Here is a 21,224-nt window from a genome sequence, read left to right as displayed (position 1 = left end):
ATGCCTGCCATAGATGCGGGGAAAACATCAGGAGAGAATGCTTCTGGAACATGGCCATACAGCCTGGAAAACACAGCAACCCGGTGATTCCGGCCATGAAAGCCTTTGACAACACAATGTTTAGCTTTCTCTGCAAAAGTGTGCTGGTGTTTCACTACACTGTAACTCCTATGATACCACAGCATTGAGCCATAGCAGTTAAAGTGGTGTCAAACTGTATTAATGCTATGGTGTAGCTGTACCCTTAGTGCTAGTATATTTGATGAAATAGTCACAAAGAGTACCTCTGACTTTTATGTAGAAAGCATTTTCCTAACCATTGAGCAGTTGCAATCATAGCTATAGAATTATGGTATGAACCTAATGTTTGATTCAGCCTACTACCTATTCTTTTAATGTCTCTCTTTTCAAAATAAGTGGCACCAGTGAGGAATGGGGTGATCTCAAATGTCATTACTCTGTGCTGGTACCCTTCAAAGAAGTTTTCTTCTTAATATGACTCCTTTTCCCCATTTCATTCCACCTAATCAGCTGCCTTGTCAAGAATGGGAAGGTAGCAGTTGGTTGTGCATAGACTGACAGATATTCTCTTCCTAGGTACTTGGAGTCACTTTTGCGCCAAGCAAGCATGGGCTCTATTGTCTTTTCACCAGCAATGAAATCCTTTGTCAGCATACCCAAGGAAGGAGAGCAAACTTTCAGTGCTGAAGAATTTTCTGATGTCTCAGGTAGCTATCCATATATCTAGTCTTGGAACACCCACAACTGAGTTGCAGAACTATATTTGATGTGAATTTAATACCTGTTGTCAAGGACTGAAGCAATAGTGGGCATTTCTCCAAAATGACCTTGGACCTTGTTGCTTTGCTGAAGTTGTGGAGTACATTAGCAAGCTTGAATTAGTTTAGTCTAATTCTAGCTGATAAGTATAAGCCTAAAGATGAAGCCCACACCAAATTGAGAGAGAAATAAGCAAGGAAAGATAGGAGCAAAAACTTGGGAATTCGGGTGGAGTAGAGGGCAACCTTTTCTGAACATTTTGTGATCAACTCCAAATTGTTTAAAATTGGAGTTTGATTAATTCTGAAGGAGTTGCTGGCAACCATACAGAAACTGAAGGTTTCTCTGTTTTCCTGTTTTCTTTCCCACCTCTTTTAAAAGATTAAATATAAGACAGATTCTGACCTTAGGTTTACATCCAAGAGACACAACATAAAAGGAAAACAGATTAGGATAGATGAGGTAAACACATATCTAGAGTCTTAGTTACAGGGTATAGCACAGTGGTTCTCAACCTGTGGGTCCCCAGGTGTTTTGGCCTACAACTCCCAGAAATCCCAGCCAGTTTACCAGCTGTTAGGATTTCTGGGAGTTGAAGGCCAAAACATCTAGGGACCCACAAGTTGAGAACCACTGGTTTAGCATGTCATGAAGCTGGATTTAACAATAGAAGAGTTACTGCTCTTTTCCTCACATGGTCTTGGTAGTGATAATTGGAAATTGCTGGGGGCTTTACAACCGTTTTCCTGCTAACCAAGTAACAAGAACAACAGTTTGAGAGTGCCTTACAGAATGAAAAAAGCTGAGATACGCTCACTTTTCACTTTGACTGGTTGACTATCAGTGAACAAAAGAGGAATCCACAAGGAAAAGTCACTAAAGATTGACCAGGATATGAGCAGCAGTAGTGTGCAATTAATAATGTTGTGTTTTAACAAAGACTAAGCGGATACTTTTTTATTTCCTGCACAGAGATGCGAGCATTATCACAGCTCCTTGGTCCCTATGGAATGAAGTTCTTAAGTGATAACCTCATGTGGCATGTCACCTCACAGATGGTGGAGCTAAAGGTCTGAATTTAGGAATTCATGCTGTACCTCACTGGCTTTCAATTACTTGGGCACAAGTATAGAAGTACTAACAGCAGCAGAGTATCTAAGTAAAAGACATTCGCTGAGGTTTCCTGGGGGATCCGCTCACACATATTAGCAGAACCAAGCAATTTGCTTTGGACGGTATTTTAGCTTCCCCCCACAAGTTCCGTATAGGCTACACTTGACACATTCACTCACACAGTGGCAATCTTTGATGGGACTGCTATCCTGGTGTGCATTGTGGTGGTATCAGGGTCATACACCTATCAATGGAATTCTTTAAGACCTTCTGTCTTTGATGAATCAAACAGTTGATCCAGGAAGCAGGGAGGGAGTGGGTATGAACCATGCACCTTTGATGCACCTTTGATTTCAGTGCCTGAGCTTCAAATCAGAGCATTGTTTTTCCTCTCGCTACTATTTTCTCGTAGTAGTTCCCCCAATCATTTACACCTTTTTGCTTCTTGTGGTGAGTGAATCTTTCCATCAAGCGATGGAGGGAGGAGACTTCTTCTGTAGAGGCCTATGTTCCCTTAGGGCAGTGGTTCTCAACCTGTGGTCCCCAAATGTTTTGGGCCTTCAACTCCCAGAAATCGTGGCTTAGGGAGAATATCGTGAGCCCTAACTAGAGGTTTGAACTGATCATTTGCAGAAAGCTTTAGAAATGAGGCCGAGGACCACATAAGAACAGGCCAAGGGCCACATGCAATCCAGTGCATGCCGAGTGTTCACCCTTACTTACACCTATACAGATTTCCCAGTTAACAACTTCTTCTGTTGACTGGGGAACATTTGGAAGTTCAAAACTGGTTGCATCAAGCTACTCTTCTCCCACACTGACTGCTAAGAATTCACAACTGTCCAGTGTCTCCATGGCCAGGCTGCTACTTGTTCTGTGGTTGCCCACCTGAATGAACTTCTATGCTTTTTACCATCTTCTGGGAACACTTACCGTATTTCTGAATCCCAGGTTCCCAAACCTCATGCACTCAATGTTGGGACTGACATGGTTTCCTCCTGTCAAGTCATTGATGATCTGTATTTATTCTTTTCAGAATTTTCATATGGTATAATTTGATTTTTCCTTCCCTCTAGAAATTGGTCACTGAAAATATGGATGCACTTGTTCAAATCCGGTCAAATTTCTATCAGCCAGAGCAGATGGCAGCACTTTTGCCACGCCTAACATGTAAGTTCTAGGTACAGATTTTGCATAGCCCCATTCTAGTCCTTCCTTCAAAAAAACATTGGTATGGCTGAATGGGGATGAAGAATTCAGGGTTGTTTTTGCTGTTTGCTATCTGTATCTGAACCAGCCTGATCAGTTAGGAAAGCATAGGATGGTGTGATTTGTAGGGCTAATACATATGATAAGCCTTAACAGTGATGGCTCTGAAAATATGGAAACTAATTTTCATAAGAGAACTGCCATGTTCAACCTGTGTCTATTTGTATAACCGTTTGGTACTAATGATAGTGGTTAATTGTCTACTGCTGTTTTTATTGCCTATGATATTTTAGCATTTTTGTATTTATAATGCAGAATATAGACTATAATGCAGCATTACTTTTTGCCATTTTCAGAGGCATAACTTTATGTAATTTAAGTATCCTAGGTAATTTGATTATAATTAGGTGTTTTTATTTTTTATGAACTCTTGAACAAGTGCACTGTGATGTCACTAGGAAAGAAAGGTGACATGGAGATGTTGTGAGATAAGCTCTCAGAGCTGGAGAAAGGGGAAGGGACAGGAGCAAAGAAAGAAAGGAAAAAAAGGAAAGGAGAAAGAGGAAGGGGAGGAAGAAAAAATGGAAGGAAGGAAGGAAAAGAAAGAAAAGAGGAAAAGGTATGAGGGGAAGGGGAGAGAAAGGAAAGAGAAGAAAGGGATGAAAGCTCTAGTGCACAGCAGCCCCTTTGACATCTGGACAACACCAGGTATATAGGCTTGTGTGTATGTGTATGTGTATGTGTATAGAATAGTTGAAAATAATGTAGCTGTTTCTGAGCAGCAATGTTACTAGACGTTAGCTTCTAACTTAATGCCTTCAAACTGTGTTGGACTACAACTTTTGTCATCCTTTAGTCAGCATGGCATCAAGGGTGTCAGACTATGAAGCATAGAGGGCAAAAGACTTCAGGAATATAGGTTTGTGTTTCAATATGAAATATTCAGTTGACTTTACAAAAAGAGCAGCAATACAAGGATTCCTGCTCTTGCTGTTCCCAAATAACCAAATGATGCCAGTGTATTGCACTTTCTGCATAGAGTTGCTGACTGAGATAGGTCCAGCTATGCTTTGCTTGGGTAGCAGTGAACCCCACACGTTTGTACATCTAGAAAATAAAAGATTGTACTCATCACCATTGCCATGTTTTCTTCCCAGCTGTAGAAAATGTGCTGAAGAGGATGACCATTATCGGGGAGATTTTGTGCTTCAGGTCCATGGCTCAGGAGGGCCTACGAGAGGTGAATATTTTAGCGTATCTGTGTGAATTTATGTGCAACCAGAGCTCTTGGAGCAAATGCATATCTTTCCTTCCTTTGGCAATTGTGGAAAACTTGTGGCCCTCCAGATATTATTAAACTGAGGCTTCTATCATCCTGCACCATTACCAGGGCTGATGGGAGATGCAGTCCAACAATAGGTGGGTTGCAAATTGTTAGTCTCTTCCTTAGGTACTTTGCAAAAGCTAGGATCTGAACTACCATAATAGACTTTCGGGTCTGTGGTTCTACAAAATATCCTAGGAATATAAAAGTTTTAGTATTTCATGAAGAACACATTATCAGTACTCAGCCTTAGAGTCTATCTGCTCTTCTTTTGCCATTGGACTAACATATCATACTACCAGACTCCATTGTTTGAATCCTTTAGTTTTAAAAGCCGAATAGATGAAGAAAAATTAACTTTGTCAGGTTCAGGTATACCAGCAGACCAGAGATGGGCAATTTGTGAGCCACCAAATGTTTCTGGACTGCAGTTCCCATCAGCTGTTGCCGTTCAACAAACTTTGGAGTTCCACACTCTGTGAAAGGATGGGCCATGTATCATTGCAGCTAATAAGGAGAATCGCCACTCTTCCATTTCATTTTATTACTTCTTTCATGCTTACTCTCACAGGTCTTCACCAATCATTGCCCTTTCCTAATGGAACCCATTGAGTGCCTAAAGGAATTTGTCAACCCAGACATGGATATAAAGGTATATTCCCATTATTCCATAGCATTGAACCATGCATTCATTCTACAATATTGATTCACCCTAGATATAAACCCCTTTCAATGCTGTCCAAATTGGCAGCTGGTGATAGCTAATTTCATTGTTTAATTATGTGAAGAACTGCCTTTTGTTAGTCCCAAATTTTCCACTGTTCACTTTTATTTATTCCTGCTTCTATTAGTATGAAAGCAAGGGAAAATATCTGTGTCCTTTCTCTGCATCATTTTATATGCCTTTTTATGATTCCCCTTTGCTGGCTATTTTCTCATAAATTAAAAATTCCCAAACATAGTAAACTTTTGCTAGAATGAAATGTCTTTTTGTTTGTCCTTTCCTTCACATTTACCAGTACCTGAGATCTCCTCTATCACCACTGCACCTTCCTCTCCCTCCTCTCCTGTTCCTTCACTTCTACTCCAACTAGAATTGTAAACAGACTCTTATGTGTGGGTGCATTATAGTTCTTAAGGTATTAATGATATGGCAATTTTACTTTTGATCCCTTTCTGTTAAATCCTTAAAATGGCAGGATCCCTTCTTTGAGTGAGCAGTTAATTGCACTTTTGTTGTGAAAATAGTAGCCCCAGGGAAGTTTGATCAGCTCTTGCCAGTGGGGAGGGAGAAATTCAAATCTTCCACTACCTGCCAAGATGGCAATAATAATTGCCTCTCCACAGGTGCTATTTGCATTTCAAGGGAAGCTCCCTTTGGTGCAAATGGGATCAGTGGGAGGATGTTTTTCCCTCCGGATTATTGAAGGAAGATGAGCCCACATGCAGGGAAATACATTTGCCTGCAAACATACACATGCACATTTATTTACATGTACATCCTCACCGATGAACATCTCTGGGTTTTTATGATGAGTGTGTATATTGCAACTGACATCACAGGCCAAAGTTGATATGAGAGAATTAGCAATTGCATTACTGTGAGTTTTCCCGGCCATGTTCCAGAAGCATTTTCTCCTGATGTTTTGCCCACATCTATGGCAGGCATCCTCAGAGGTTGTGACGTCTGTTGGAAACTAGGCAAGTGGGTTTGATATATCTGTGAAATGTCCAGAGTGCGAGAAAGAACTCCTGTCTCAATTCAGGTGTGAATGTTGCAACTGGCCAACTTGATTGTCATTTAATAGCTTTTCAGTTTCATGGTCTGGCTGTTTACTGCCTGGGGGAATCCATTGTTGGGAGGTGTTAGCTGGCCCTGATTGATTTGTGTCTGGAATTCCTCTGTTTTCTGAGTGTTGTTCTTTATTTGCTGTCCTGATTTTAGAGATTTTAAATACTGGTAGCCAGATTTTGTTCATTTATTAGCAATTGCTTGAATGGCTCAAAACCGGTTATGAGTGAAGAATCATAGAATTAGAGTTAAAAGAGACCACAAAGGCCATCCAGTCCACCACTTCCCTGCCATGCGACAACACACAATCAAAGTACCCTCGAGAGAATCCCATCTAGCCTCTGAAGAGTCTAATCTAGACTGGGATCCTACTATGGGGAGAATATACTTTTTTGTTCACCTTCTTGCCTTCTGTTTGCATTGGAAAAGAGGCTTCCATAGGGAACAAAGGACATTATTTTACTATTGTAATTAACATGATGTTGGGAGGATGCAGCAATATTTTTTATAAAAAACATTGGAGTGGGAAAGTTAAAGCACCAGTCCCATCACATGGGTAATTTGTAATAAGTTATGCATCCAAAGACCTCTTATGTGGGCCTCCCTACTACTAATTATTGTAATGTAACTTCACTCCAAATTGTGACTTTATTGTGGTGTTTTCTTGGAAAAATTGATTCAGAGGGTGTTTGCCATAACTTTCCTCCGTAGTTGAGAGTGTGTGACTTTCCCAGGTTACCCAGTGGGTTTCTAGTGTGCCACCACCTCAGAGTGCATCACTCAAACTATTATACCACAGGGTTGTTGTGTGTGTTCTGGGCAGTATGGCCATGTTCCAGAAGTATTCTCTCCTGACGTTTTGCCCACATCTATGGCAGGCATCCTTAGAGGTTGTCACAACCTCTGAGGATGCCTGCCATAGATGTGGGCGAAACGTCAGGAGAGAATACTTCTCGAACATGGCCATACTGTCCGGAAAACACACAACAACCCTGTGATCCCAGCCATGAAAGCCTTCAACAACATACTATACCACACTTTCCCCAGGCCTAAAAAAAAGAAAAAGAAAAATACATTGCAGATCTTCTAATTAACATGAAAACCATGAAAACTTTGCGTGAATGGCATTGAACCTCTGCAGTTTCATCTGTAGGCTGCTCTCATGCATGCGTAATGACTAAGCTTCAAGGCAAAACTTTTGCAGAACTCAATGACTTTTAAAGTAGTACAAGGAGTTCCAGAATGTTGAGTTTTACTGCTGGGGAAGCTTTGCGCAGGAGTGTGGTGAATCCATTGCCCCTTGGCTGCTAGATTTTAACCTAGTTTCAATGGCAAAAGACTTAAGATACATGCTGTGTTATTCTTCTCTTTACATACTCTGTATGGCTGGACAGTTACTTCAGCACAGCAATTGTTGGGAACAGTCAGGAAAGAAAGAGGGGCAGATGTACTCATAGAATCATAGAGTTGGAAGAGGCTTTGTGGACCATCCATTCCAACCCCCTTCAAAGAAACAGGAACATTGCATTCAAAGTACTGTATCCCCAACAGATGGCCATCCAGCCTCTGTTTAAAAACCGCCAAAGAAGGAACCTCCACCACACTCCGGGGCAGAGAGTTCCACTGCTGAACAGCTGCCACAGCGATGAAGTTCTTCCTAATGTTCAGGTGGAATCTCCTGTAGTTTGAAGCCGTTGTTCTGCATCCTAATCTCCAGAGCAGCAGAAAACAAGCTTGCTCACTCCTCCCTATGACTTCCCCTCACATATTTGTACATGGCTATCATGTCTCCTCTCAGCCTTCTCTTCTGCAGGCTAAACATGCCCTGCTCTTTAAGCCGCTCCTCATAAGGTTTGTTCTCAAGACCCTTGATCATTTTAGTCACCCTTCTCTGGACACATTCCAGCTTGTCAACGTCTCCTTTAAATTGCAGTGCTCAAAATTGGACACACTATTCCAGATATGGTCTGACCAAGGCAGAATAGAGGGGTAGATAATATAAGTTCATCTCTCTACATCCCCCCCCCCCCCCCCCCGCTTTCCCCGCTGCCTCCGCTACCAGCACAGCAAGGCTATGTCTGTCTTGTTTTATTCCTCTCCATGCTGCTAAGGTGACAGTGTGGCTTTTCCCCCTGCATATCTTATCTCCCAGGGTGCTGATTATTTTTTGACATTCTGTGACTTACCTCATCCATGTGATTCTGTGGTGACAATGACACCACACCTTTGAGAATTTCTTGAACATTTTGTTTTGGTGTGTGTTATGCTGGTGCATCCTTTATACCCTACAATTGTGAACATCTGCATTCTTTGGATTAAGTAAGGAAACCTCTGTTTTGGGGCCCATTCATGAAAAACGTTCTTGCAAAGATAAGCAGTGTTCTCTTTCCTGTTCGATTTTGCTAGGACTGTATTTTCAGCAGTTATTCAGTTTCAGTAAAGCAAGCTTTTGTGATTGTAGCACCAGATTACCTTTATTTTTTGTTTGCTTTCCAAAGTTTCAGGTCCTTGATCCTTTTAAATTGGAAATGCCAGAAACTGAATCTAGAACTACTTAAAGCTAAAGTTTTTCCCTGGCATTAAGTCTAGCCGCGTCCGACTCTGGGGGTTGGTGCTCATCTCCATTTCTAAGCCAAAGAGCCAGCGTTGACCATAGACGCCTCCAAGGTCATGTGGCCAGCATGACTGGATAAAGCACCATTACCTTCCCGCCAGAGGGGTACCTATTGATCTATTCACATTTGCATGTTTTTAACGGCTAGGTTGGCAGAAGCTGGGGCTAACAGCGGGAGCTCACCCCGTTTCCCAGATTCAAACCGCCGACCTTTCAGTCAGCAAGTTCAGCAGCTCAACGGTTTAACCTGCTGCACCACCAGGGGACTATCTGCATGCAAAACAGATCTTTCTTGCCATAACAATGCTGACAGTGCTATTGTTGATGGGGACCGTATTGCTTCTTGCTCTGTCATGTGACACAATAGTTACCAAATCTGGGTCACCAGATCTCATTGTACTTCAGCTCCCAGAAAGTCCCAGCTTCCAGCAAGGCCCCATGGTGAGGAATTCTGGGAACTGTAGTTCAACAGTACCTGGGATATGGCATCAGCGCTGTTCAAGAATAGCTGAATAAAACATAATTCCTCCTTGTGGAGTAATGTATTTTAGTACTCATTTCTGATTAAATTGGACTCATACATAGGTGAAACCACAGTAGCTTGAATCTCTGTGATTTTTATATCAACCTCAGCAGTTTGTCTCCTCTTTTTTTTTCTTTTCTCCACAATCCCAAACTGCATTCCTTAAAATAGAAATGGGCTGTATGGCCTTCAAAACGCCGTTAGTATATGACGCTCTCAGTGCCAGTTATCAAATGTTTTGTTTGCTTTGTTAGTTATGTCTGATGGAAGTTGCAAACCAGCAACACCTGGGAAGGGGGCACATGTTCTCTATCTGTACTGAAAAGCATGGTTTAAAGGGATGTCTGCAAGTCACATGCTATGAGTTCCAGCAACTTTGTTTGCATTCTGTAGTATAGGATTGTTATAAGGATTGGTAGAATTTGCAGTATACACTACTAGCTTCAGTTTGAAGAGGGTTTGAATTTATTTATTAATTTATTTATTCAAGGTCTTGGGAACACATGCACACATACTTGTGTTGTTACCATTTTTCTTTTGTATATATTTTGTATGTAGCATTTAAAAGCTAACCAGAAATTCAGAAACAAAATTTTAAAAATCCATTAATGTAATGGTGGAATAAAAAAAGTTATGTTTAGGAAAACTTAGTAAACAGGAACAATCTTTTCTTTACATAGTCTTAGTCTATATTTGAACATGTTATTATGTGAGTAATTAGAAGTGCTATGACTTACAAATGTCATGGCAGAGGAGGTAAGCTAACTTAATATTTTGAAACCATTGTTGCTCTAGGGACGCTGGCTTGTAAACATTCTGCCTGAGTGCTTTTGCTATTTGGTATACCACTAGGGCTGGGTGGGGAAACCTTGACCTCCTCCACCCCTCATCAATATGTTTTCCGACTTTAATTCCTACAGTTTACTATTGGAACCCCAGTGGCAAAGTGTGTTAAAGCACTGAGCTGCTGAACTTGCAGACCGAAAGGTCCCAGGTTCAAATCCCGGGAGCGGAGTGAGCGCCCGCTGTTAGCTCCAGCTTCTGCCAACCTAGCAGTTCGAAAACATGCCAATGTGAGTAGATCAATAGGTACCGCTCCGGTGGGAAGGTAACGGCATTCCATGCAGTCATGCCGGCCACATGACCTTGGAGGTGTCTACGGACAACGCCGGCTCTTCGGCTTAGAAATGGTGATAAGCACCAACCTCCAGAGTCATACATGACTGGACTTAACGTCAGGGGAAACCTTTATCTTTTTTACTATTGGTCATGGGGTCTGGGTCAAACACAGCGAGAGAGAGAAAGCTACCACCCTCTGCACCATTGCTATGCTAGGAATTACGTTGAGTTATTGCTTTGCTTGTTGTTATTCAAGCTGCCCTACCAGCATGCCTTAATTTGTAGCTTCATGAATTTCCTTTTTTGCTGAAGATATATTGTCAGCTTGCTCTAGATCCTGCCACTGGGAGCAGTGGTGCTCCATAGTATTGGTTCCAGTGCTGCCCCTAAACTTCCTTGACAAGCAATACAGCAGCAGGGAAGGATGCACATGAAGAATATAAATGATAGGGATAATTAATTCCATGGCTAGATGGAATTAATCTCTATCTGTCCCTCCCCCCTACTCCTCCCTGCTGCTTTTGACTTAATTAAACTTATTGTTAGTGGTAAGGCCCTATAGACAAATAAAGAAAACCTTGATTTGCTGCCCACAGTCAGAGAAGAGTGGTATTTGGCTTCTGTCAGAGACAGGCAGCACATCTTCTGAGCAGAATGACAATGAGGAAAGACATCAAATGCTGTCAGGAGTCACCCAAGGCACAGGCCTTGTGGGGAAACCAAGATCACAGTCAAAGAACCATTGGTTTCTAGTTATTGGAGGAGACGAAAGGCCAATTTGCTAGGGCCAGAAATTGGAACTAATAGGAAGCCTGGGGATGGCTACCCAGAAGTAGTCCACTGTCCTCTTCCAGTCTCTGTTTGTCATAACATAACTTCTGTGGTGTGTTTTTATTGACTAAGACTCCAAAATACATGGTCTCCAAATGGTTTTGTTGTGTTTTATAACCGACTATAAATGGAGCCTTGAAAATTGTTACTATCTGAATATAACCCTTTCCTTTCTCCTTACTCAAAAGTAATAGAATATGTGTTGTCAAAGGCTTTCATGGCCGGAATCACAGGGTTGTTGTGTGTTTTTCGGGCTGTACGGCCATGTTCCAGAAGCATTCTCTTCTGACGTTTCACCCACATCTATGGCAGGCATCCTCAGAGGTTGTGAGGTATATATTGTGAGGATGCCTGCCATAGATTCCTTGGAAACTAGGCAAGTGGGGTTTATCATTTGGGTATTGAATCCTAAAGAATTTTTTCTAACATCTAGTGAGAGTGATGCAGAGTGAAGATTCACTTAATAGTGCTCAGGTTTAAAAGCTGTGGTTGCAAGACCAAAAATAATTACCTCCAAGAAGATTAAAAATGTTAAGAAAATTAAAAATCAGGAGAAAATTAAGGCAATAGATTTACAAGCATTACATTGGCCAACACACATTTTGGTTGCTCAAACATTAGTTCTTTTTCTGGGTCTGTTTGACCTGCCAATTCCAAAAATTATACCAGTTTTCCCCTATCAGCAATAGTTGTTGAGATGCAGAACATGGCATCTAACAGTCACATCTGCTCACCCATAGAAAACCATGATAACTGTATCTATGAAGCTAGAGCTAATATAGACTATCCAATGCAATTTTCTGAATCGGAGACGAAATGACGCCAACAACAGGCCTCAAAACCAAGACACCAAGATTTTTTTTGGTTGTGCTACGTTAACTCTCTCCAGAGGAAGTAAAGAAAATTAGACAATTTAAACTCAGTCACGCCTTCTGCCTAGAATCTTCCATGTTGAAACGTGTATTGTGAGTGGCAGCCAGAGCACAGCCAGAGAATCATCAGTGAATGCCAAGGAAAAATATTTTCTTAAATACAATCAGTATGCCCAAGACTCAGGAGGTGTTTTAATTATCTGGCTATTGTTATCAAGCCCAAAACGGATTGTTCTATTTCAGTTATGATGGACCTTCATACTTAGGAACAAGATTGCAGCCTTACTAAGAGAGGTTAATGATGCAGATCAGCAAAATCCTTACAATACTCTATGATAAAAGTAATAGTAATAGTAATAATAATAGAAAAATAATGCAGAAATGGAACAAGGAATTTGAAGTTTCTTTAGTCATATATATGAACTGCAATGGATTCAAATAACATGATCAATGTAATGAAATTGATTTGTCAGTTTAATTTAACTACAATAATTTTAGAAATGATGACAATTTGTACTAAATGAATTTTGAGGAACAGATGAAAAGTCTAATAGTCAGAATGTTTCTCAGGAGCCACACTTAATAAAACAGACTAAGGAACCTAATCAAAATGTTCAGAGAAAGAAAGAAAAGGCACAGGGGAATCAAAGCATATCTCCATAAAGATACCAGAAAAGCAAAGAACAATTTAGAAAAATATAATGTCATATCAGAGTTAGAGTCAGAAGAGCATGCAGGAGGTTGAGCCAAGAGATGGAAACAAGAGATTTGGATTTGAATTATGTAGGACCCTCAGATGAGGATTCTTCAGTGTATCAAAAAAAGTAAGTCATTTGACTCTGAAAACTTCAAAGGATTGCTTAGATAAGTATTTATAATTCTGTGTCTGGAAGATCCAAAGCAAGGTAAGAATTCAAAAAAAAAAGAAACAAGAAAGGAAAGCAGTATGACTGCTGTCAGAGCCGGCCCTAGGTATTTTTCAAGTGTAGGCGAACAGAATTTTGGCGCCCCCCCCCCCCAAACCAATCACTGAAAAATAAAAGCGTTGGATAAGCGAAAATGTTGGATAATAAGGAAGTATAAAGGAAAAGCCTATAAAACATCAAATTACATTATGATTTTAAAAATTAAGCACCAAAACATCATGTTTTACAACAAATCAATAGAAAAAGCAGTTCAATACATGGTAATGTTATGTAGGGATTACTATATTTGCAAATTTAGCACTAAACATTGAACAGGGATATAGGGCAGTGTGGACTTAGATAACCCAGATAGCCCTCAGTATTAAAAAAAAACCCTCTAAAATCAGGACAATAAATAAAGAACAACACTCTGAAAACAGAAGAAATCCAGACAGTAAACAACCAGGGACAGCTAACTACTCCCAAAAAAAGATTCTCCCAGGCAAGAAGAAGCCAGGCCTTGAAGCCACAGGGCCATTAAATGCTAATCAAGGTGATTAATTACAACATTAACACCTGCTTCAAAGAAAAGTTCTTTCTCCCACCCTGGACCTTCTACAGATATATAAACCCCACATACCTAGCTTCCAAGTTCCTACAGACCTCACAATCTCTGAAGGCCCCAAAGGTGGGCTTGCGTGGTGCGAAGGTGGGTCTACGCTGGCCGGAAGGCCCAGCGCGGCCGCTGGAAGGCCCGAAAGAGAAGGAGGTGGAGAGTGGTGCCCTCCTCCCAGGACGATGGTGCCCCCGGGACGATGGCGCCACAGGCAAATGCCTATTTCGCCTTATGATTGGACCGCCTCTGACTGCTGTAAAAATAAAGTTACAAAAAATAGAAATACGTATGCCAAAAATGTTTACAGAGTTAATTCAGCCAGAAAGGGAAACAACAGTTAGTTCTCTATGGTTCCTATAATATTTTTAAAAAATTAAATACATTTGAGAAAATCGCATCTCAATGTATTGTTGAAGGCTTTCATGGCTGGAATCACTGGATTGCTGTGAGTTTTTTGGGCTGTATGGCATCTTCAGAGGTTCTCTTGGCAGTGAGGCAAGCAGCAACTCAGTTGACTACCCCATTGATTGATGCTCCTGGGTCAGCTTTTATTTTGAATGCTATCATTCCTCAGAAAGATGATACATTTTTAAAAAATGTAGATAAAAATAATAAATCCAGTTCATGACACTTCAGCCCAATCCACGGGAGCATCAGTAACAATTTCCAGTGTTTGTCAGGGCTGCCATTCTGTGGGTTCAGAAGTCGTAAGTGCTTGAATGGTTTAAATAGCATTACGCAAGTTAGAGAAAGTACTTCAGTTTGAGGCTGATGTAGAATATCAAGTTGCAGCATTTGTAGCATCGTTTCCACCAAGGTGACTACAAATCCCTGTGGCTAAAACATGGAGAAGCTGAACAAAAGCTCAGAGTAATTTTAACAGTGATTTTCATAAGCATTTCATCACTGTATTTGAACTCTGTGTACAGGTTGTCCCCAAGTTGCAAACATCTGATTTAGAAATGACCCATAGTTAAGAACGGGGGTGAGGCAAGGAGAAGTGAAAGAAATCTAACGTTAGGAAAGGAAATTCATTCCTGGAAGAGTTATCATAGGGAAAGGTGTCTCCAATGAAGCTTTAGCACCACTCCTTGTTTCCACAATAAGCCAATTTTTTCAAAATCCAATTATCACAGGGACAGAAAGTGAGTTGAAATCTTCTGAAGAGGGGCACAGATAGCAAAACAAATACAACAGGGGTGTTAACACTTCCCTATGCTATCCAAAGCTAAAAGATATATATTTTTGGCTGGAGTTGAAAGGTCAGCGGTTCAAATCCGGGGCGCAGGCTGAGCTCCCACTATTAGCCCCAACTTCTGTCAACCTAGCAGTTCGAAAACATGCATGCAAATGTGAGTAGATCAATAGGTACTGCTCTGACGGGAAGGTAACAATGCTCCATGCAGTCATGCCGGCCACATGGCCTTAGGTATCTACGGACAATGCCGGTTCTTTGGCTTAGAAATGGAGATGAGCACCAATCTCCAGAATCGGACATGACTAGACTTAATGTCAGGGGAAAACCAAAACTTTATTATTGCCAATTTGGTGAATACTTTTTTCAAGAGAAAGTTGATACAATTATCAACTATCCAACGGGAGAGTGCTTTGGGGAAAGTTTTAGTGAAAGGAAAGGACAAGCTATATCTTTAATTCAGAAAGGGGATTTAGACAGAAGATACTTTAGGGGAGAAAACTACTTTAGAGGAGTACATTTTGTCAAAGAGACTCCGAAATGTCAGTCAACAATGGAATAGAGAAAGATTTCACTTGAGACCACACGGTCAAAAGTAGGCAAGAAGAGGAGCCATCACTCTAACAGGGATGACAGGCACCAATACCGACTTGAGGGAAATACTGATAGGAGGAAAATTGCCTCACTTTGGTCATTTGGGGAAAGCCGTAACAATGGACAAATGGGTGCTTCAAGTAGCACAACAAGGGTATGCAGTCCTTTCACACAATAATCTAAGGAGTTATTTTCCATCACTGCAGTTAAAAAAACTCCAAACAACATCAAGAGGGAAATAGCGCTAAGGGAAATACATTTAATTCTGATTGGGGCAATAGAACAGGTCTCATTCTGTCAATAATTCAAAAAGGTTCACATAATTTTCTGTATAGTTCCAAAACTTGGATTTGAAGTACCTGAATAGTTGCATGCAATATCGAAAGTTCAAGATGAAGACATTGCATACCATTCTAGAAATTTTTGATCTTAAATTATTTCTTATTCTCAATAGACTTGAGAGAAGTATATTAGTATGTCCCTCTGCATTACAACTCCAGAAAAATACTTGCAGTCATTACCTGTTCAAGAATGTTCTTCCATTCAGCTTGGCACTTGGGTTTTTACTGAAGTACTTATTATAGGTAAAGGTTTTCCCCTGACGTTAAGTCCAGTCATGTCTGTCTCTGGGGGTTGGTGCTCATCTTCATTTCTAAGCCGAAGAGCCAGTGTTGTCCGTAGACACCTCCAAGGTCATGTGGCCGGCATGACTGCATGGAGCGCCGTTACCTTCCCGCTGGAGCGGTACCTATTGATCTACTCACATTGGCATGTTTTCGAACTGCTAGGTTGGCAGGAGCTGGAGCTAACAGCGGGTGCTCACGCTGCTCCCGGGGTTTGAACCTGGGACCTTTCGGTCTCCAGCTCAGTGCTTTAACGCACTTCGCCACTGGGGCTCCTTATATCAAAGGCTTTTTTTTTAACCAATAGGGAATGCAGTCATTTCTGTATCTGGGCAATATTTTATTGAAAGCCAGATGCGGATGGAAGGCAGAACACAATATCGGTTTCACATTACAATGTTTATGAACTTAAAGGTTTTTAATACATAGGCTCAAGACAACTACAAGAATATTAATTGAGCACAGTTTTCTTTCTTTTCGTTTTTTACAAAAGAGCTTCTTGGGGAACTTAATGTATTTGAGAAAGATTGAAGTCTGCAGATCTAGTGCAGTTTGCAAGAGTGCTTGGAGTGTTAGTTTCCATGATTTGGTTTGGTCAAGGTTTCACACAAGGATATTGTAAGTTTCATGAAACCATATCAGGATCAAATAATATGGAAATGGGATATCATTCTGACTAAACCAATGAAAGCATGGAAATACAGGGTATTTGAAAAAGAACTCCCTATTCACCATTTAAATTAAATGGTGAATAGGGAGTTCTTTTTCAAACACCTTGTATTTGCTTTGGTGAGTCAGACAATTGAATTTGAACAGGGGAATTATTTTGTTTCATAAAACAAGGTAATATTAATGGCAGGTGTAACATTAACAACAGATGCCCACTTTCAGAGTCAGGTGGTCCAGGGAGAAAGGACACAATCAGAGAAGAGACTTAGAGATGAGAGAAGTCAGGTTAGTGATATTAATGTTTGCAAGTAAATAAACACAAGAAGGTGCAAGTGTGCATAGATAACATTGCTATGAAATATCCAAGGGAGAATGAGATCCCATAAGTCCACCAAAATTTTGGCGTGCACCAAGAAATTGAGAGGCCGCGGTGGCACAGCGGGTTAAACTGCTAAGCTGCAGAACTTGCTGGCCGGAAGGTTGGCAGTTCGAATCCGTGGATGTAGTGAGTTCCCGTTGTTAGCCCCAGCTTCTGCCAACCTAGCAGTTCAAAAACATGCAAATGTGGGTAGATCAATAGGTACCGCTCTGGCGGGAAGGTAACCGTGCTCCATGCAGTCATGCCAGCCACATGACCTTGGAGGTGTCTACGGACAAGAGTGGCTCTTTGGCTTAGAAAAGGAGATGAGCACCAACCCCCAGAGTCGGACTCGACTAAATTTAATGTCAAGGGGAAACCTTTACTTACTAACAGCAGTATATCTCAAGAGACCTTTAACTGTGACAATGGACTACTTACGTAGGAGCAAAATTCTTCTAGCAATTACATCAGCAAGAAGGGTATTGGAAATCACATTTTGCCAGTAAAACCTAACTTGCATAGGTTTGAAAAAAGATAAATTTTCTTTGACAATTGAGTCGTCATTCTTACGAAATCTATGTCGCATACAAGTATGACTCAGATATTAGAACTAGCAACATTTTACCCAAATTCAACACAACCAGAAATACAATGGCATTCATTGACTCTTAAGGTTTTCCTAGCAAGAGCAAAAATAATAAGACTTACCGAAGCCTTGTTTGTTTCTTTTGATCTTCGAATCTTAGGATTTGAAGCTGTTAAAACAGATTTCCAGATGGTTGAAAAGAAGTATTTACCTGTGCTTTGATTATTCCCACAGCATGCGTGGGTCCCATTCACCAAGGTCAATTGCCATGACAACAGCATTCAGAGTAATATTTTCATTAGATGAAGTGTATAAAGCACTAGGAAGGAAGAATGTCCACATTTATCAAACATTATAAGTAGACATGGCAGGCGATCTTTAGACAAACTGTTCTAAAAGCAGTGGTTAAGGAAACAGACAGCCACCCCCATACATCAGAAGTCCAGCTTGAAAATATCCCAGTGGTTGTGGATTGCTCTTTCAGCCCTTCTGGGAATGAGAGCTCGATCCCTACCATACAATCCAAATATTCATGGCTGCAATAATATAGACATACACTTTCTCACACAATCTTTACTCTGACTTTCTGTAAATATAAAAGCATGCAAGGCTTTGTAACAAATACGAAGGGGAGAGATTTGGAAGGGGGATTTGATATTTTGGTCTCCTGTCTTGATCAGTTGTTGCAAGGGAATGTCTCAATGGTTGTTGATTACTTTTTCAGGCGTCCTGGAATGATAATTTGCAGTAGGTATCAATCTTTTAATCTCTAATTAGGGATAACATTACCAGATTTTTATAGACCCCTTTTGCCTTATGGTTAGCCCCAGCTTCTGCCAATTTAGCAGTTCAAAAACATGCAAATGTGAGTAGATCAATAGGTACCGCTCTGGCGGGAAGGTAACAGCTTTCCATGCAGTCAAGCCGGCCACATGACCTTGGAGGTGTCTACGGACAACGCCGGCTCTTCGGCTTAGGAATGGAGATGAGCACCAACCCCCAGAGTCGGACATGACTAGACTTAATGTCAGGGGAAAACCTTTACCTTTGCCTTATGGTACTTTGAGGGAAGATTTCCTAGATAACAACTATGTTCTTCCTGTTTTCTAAATATATCACAAAGCAGTGACAGAATTGTTCACATGAAAAGTTTCCATTCACATAGTTTCTCTAAAAGTGTTTTCTAGAATGTTATTTAGGGATTATGAGAACTATCTTTTCAGAACAAAGATTTTGATTTTCCAGGTGTTATTGTACAGCAAGTCTTTTAATAGTTCCTCTTCATTTTCTAGGCTGTTTAGCATTAATAGGAATTGTGATTTTGAGAGACAAAGGAGTGTATCCCAGGGTGTTAGATTTTTGGGGAGAAACAAGACGTGAAGACTGAATCAGCAAAAAATCTCTCTCAGCAGAGTTTAGCAGAAGTACATGATTCAGGCTTTGTACGTTTCTGGCGGGGACTGACTGAAATAATTTTTAAAAACCAAGCAAGCAGCATCACATTACAATCTGAAGAACTTTATTAATTGCTTTTAGAATGCATTTACATTCTAACTTGCTTATGAAAAGATTAGATAAAAGGAAGCACTCTATGGGTTGAGAACAAAGGATTCCTCTCCCCTCCCATCACAGCTGTTGAAAAAAGCAAAGAGAGAAAGTAGATAGAGAAGAGGGAGGTTTTATGTGACCATCAACCCTAGAAATTTCACAGGTCACATGCAGGGCCATAGCCAGAAAAAAAAAATTGGGGTCGGTTTGAAACTTTTTTTTAGCGAATCATGAATAGTAGTTCCATAATGCAAAATAATTTAGAAATTAGGCTCCATTGATAAACTTCTGAGGACACTCTAGGCAGATAAACCTCAGTGGACACTTATGGGGATTTGGTTAACAGTTAAAATTCATGAGTAAACCATGTTTTTTTAAAACCTGAAAAATTTCAGGGGGGGGGGTTGAATCCCTAAACCCTCCCCCCTTGGATACAGCCCTGGCCATGGTCTGGTTGCTTTGATTCATAAAGTATGTATGACCCTGCATTGCAATAAATCAGTGGTTCTCAACCTGAGGGTCCCCAGATGTTTTGGCCTTCAACTCCCAGAAATCCTAACAGTAGGTAAACTGGCTGGGATTTCTGGGAGTTGTAGGCCAAAACACTGGGGACCTACAGGTTGAGAACAACTGCAATAGACAAAAGAGATAAAAGAGAAACCTGGGCTAAAGAACACCGGATTGGGTATAGACATACATGGGGAACCTGTGCTCCTTAAAATGTCCAGTTGCTCCAACAGCGATGAAAGGGTGAGAGAGAATGCTTGCTTTTCTACCAAATCCAACATCTGGATTTCTTATTCCTGTTTGAGAGGATCTACATGGACAAAAAGGTTTGAGTTAATTTCGATAGAATAGGGAGCAATTAAGGTGTCCAAAACCACCTCGGCTGGGATGTTCAGAACAATCGCCTAAATGCATATGGATCATTTAAAGGGATGAAAACCTTGAGTTTTTCTTACTCATAGAGGCAGTGAAATAGCAGCTACATTTCTGAAGAAGCACCATGCTGTGTTTGATCGAAAGCTTGCAGAAAAGAATTAGTAGAAGGAGAAGCAGCATTGACTGGCATGCAATCCTCAAGTTAATTGATGAGGAGGAGTGAAGTCACAGCTTTTCTTAGTCTTTAAAAGGCATAAGGGAGGGACATTATTTGATTTATAGCTTTCATTTATCCCTTCTCTCCATGATTCAATATGTGTTGAAGTGAAGGGCTATGGATGGACAGAAGACAGTGAAGGACTCTAGGTGAAGGACATTTCTTATGCTTTGTTCCCAAACACTCCAAAAATGCACCATTTTTATGGTGCATCCAGGCCAATTGAAAAGTCCCAATTTAATCCCCGTTCATTCTGATTTTGTAGACAGTTAAAATAAACTGATATGAGGACCTGATACAAAAAGTCTCTGATCACACAGGGAGCTGACAGAAAATATTCTAGGATGAACAAAACATGTATAGTTCTCCAAAATAAAATCAGAAGGAATTAAGAACAAAATCTGGGATGTTCTGGTATTTTAATAAGCCTGGAAGTAACTACAGGGAATTTCCTCCACACATTAACATCCACTGTGTTTTAGAGAAACCATATCTAAAAGAAGGTAAAGTTTTTTTTATCGTGTCAGAAGCAACTTGAGAACATACTGCAAGTCGGTTCTGGTGTGAGAGAATTGCCTGTCTACAGAGACGTTGTCCAGGGGATGCCCAGATGTTTTACCATCCTGCTGAGAGACTTCTCTTATGTCCCTGCAAGCTAGAGCTGACAGATGGGAGCTCACTTGCCTTGTGGATTTGTACCGGCAACCTTCAGGTCAGCAACCCAACCTTCATGTCATCAGTTCAGCCAGCACAAGGGTTTAACCCATTGCGCCACCATGGTTCCTTAGGAGATAAAGTCAGATCCAAGAATGTGGATTTTAATGCAAGAACTCATATTAAAAAAGATGATA

The 21,224-nt window shown here is 40.8% G+C and overlaps 1 protein-coding gene and 1 long non-coding RNA gene across 6 annotated transcripts in view; one reads left to right on the top strand and one right to left on the bottom strand.

Moving 5' to 3' along the window:
- The window catches only part of LOC134296358 (uncharacterized), a 35,234-nt gene extending 16,954 nt beyond the window's left edge, over positions 1-18,280 (bottom strand). The window contains exons 1-2 of the long non-coding RNA XR_010003081.1: positions 17,849-18,280; positions 13,723-13,951 (exon numbers count right to left, since the gene is read on the bottom strand). This is a non-coding gene — a long non-coding RNA (uncharacterized LOC134296358). The remainder of the gene's footprint in view (positions 1-13,722; positions 13,952-17,848) is intronic.
- The window catches only part of nckap1l (NCK associated protein 1 like), a 141,299-nt gene that overhangs the window by 84,778 nt on the left and 35,297 nt on the right, over positions 1-21,224 (top strand). For all 5 annotated transcript variants that reach the window (XM_062971071.1, XM_062971068.1, XM_062971070.1 and 2 more), the window contains 5 exons: positions 598-728; positions 1,753-1,850; positions 2,970-3,063; positions 4,260-4,342; positions 4,998-5,078. In XM_062971071.1, coding sequence (XP_062827141.1) covers positions 598-728; positions 1,753-1,850; positions 2,970-3,063; positions 4,260-4,342; positions 4,998-5,078 — 487 coding nt within the window. The remainder of the gene's footprint in view (positions 1-597; positions 729-1,752; positions 1,851-2,969; positions 3,064-4,259; positions 4,343-4,997; positions 5,079-21,224) is intronic.

Source organism: Anolis carolinensis, chromosome 2 (assembly GCF_035594765.1).
Source record: "Anolis carolinensis isolate JA03-04 chromosome 2, rAnoCar3.1.pri, whole genome shotgun sequence".
Lineage (NCBI taxonomy): Eukaryota > Metazoa > Chordata > Lepidosauria > Squamata > Dactyloidae > Anolis > Anolis carolinensis.
The sequence above is the reverse complement of the archived record's forward strand: the minus strand, read 5'-3'. Positions and strand labels throughout refer to the sequence as shown.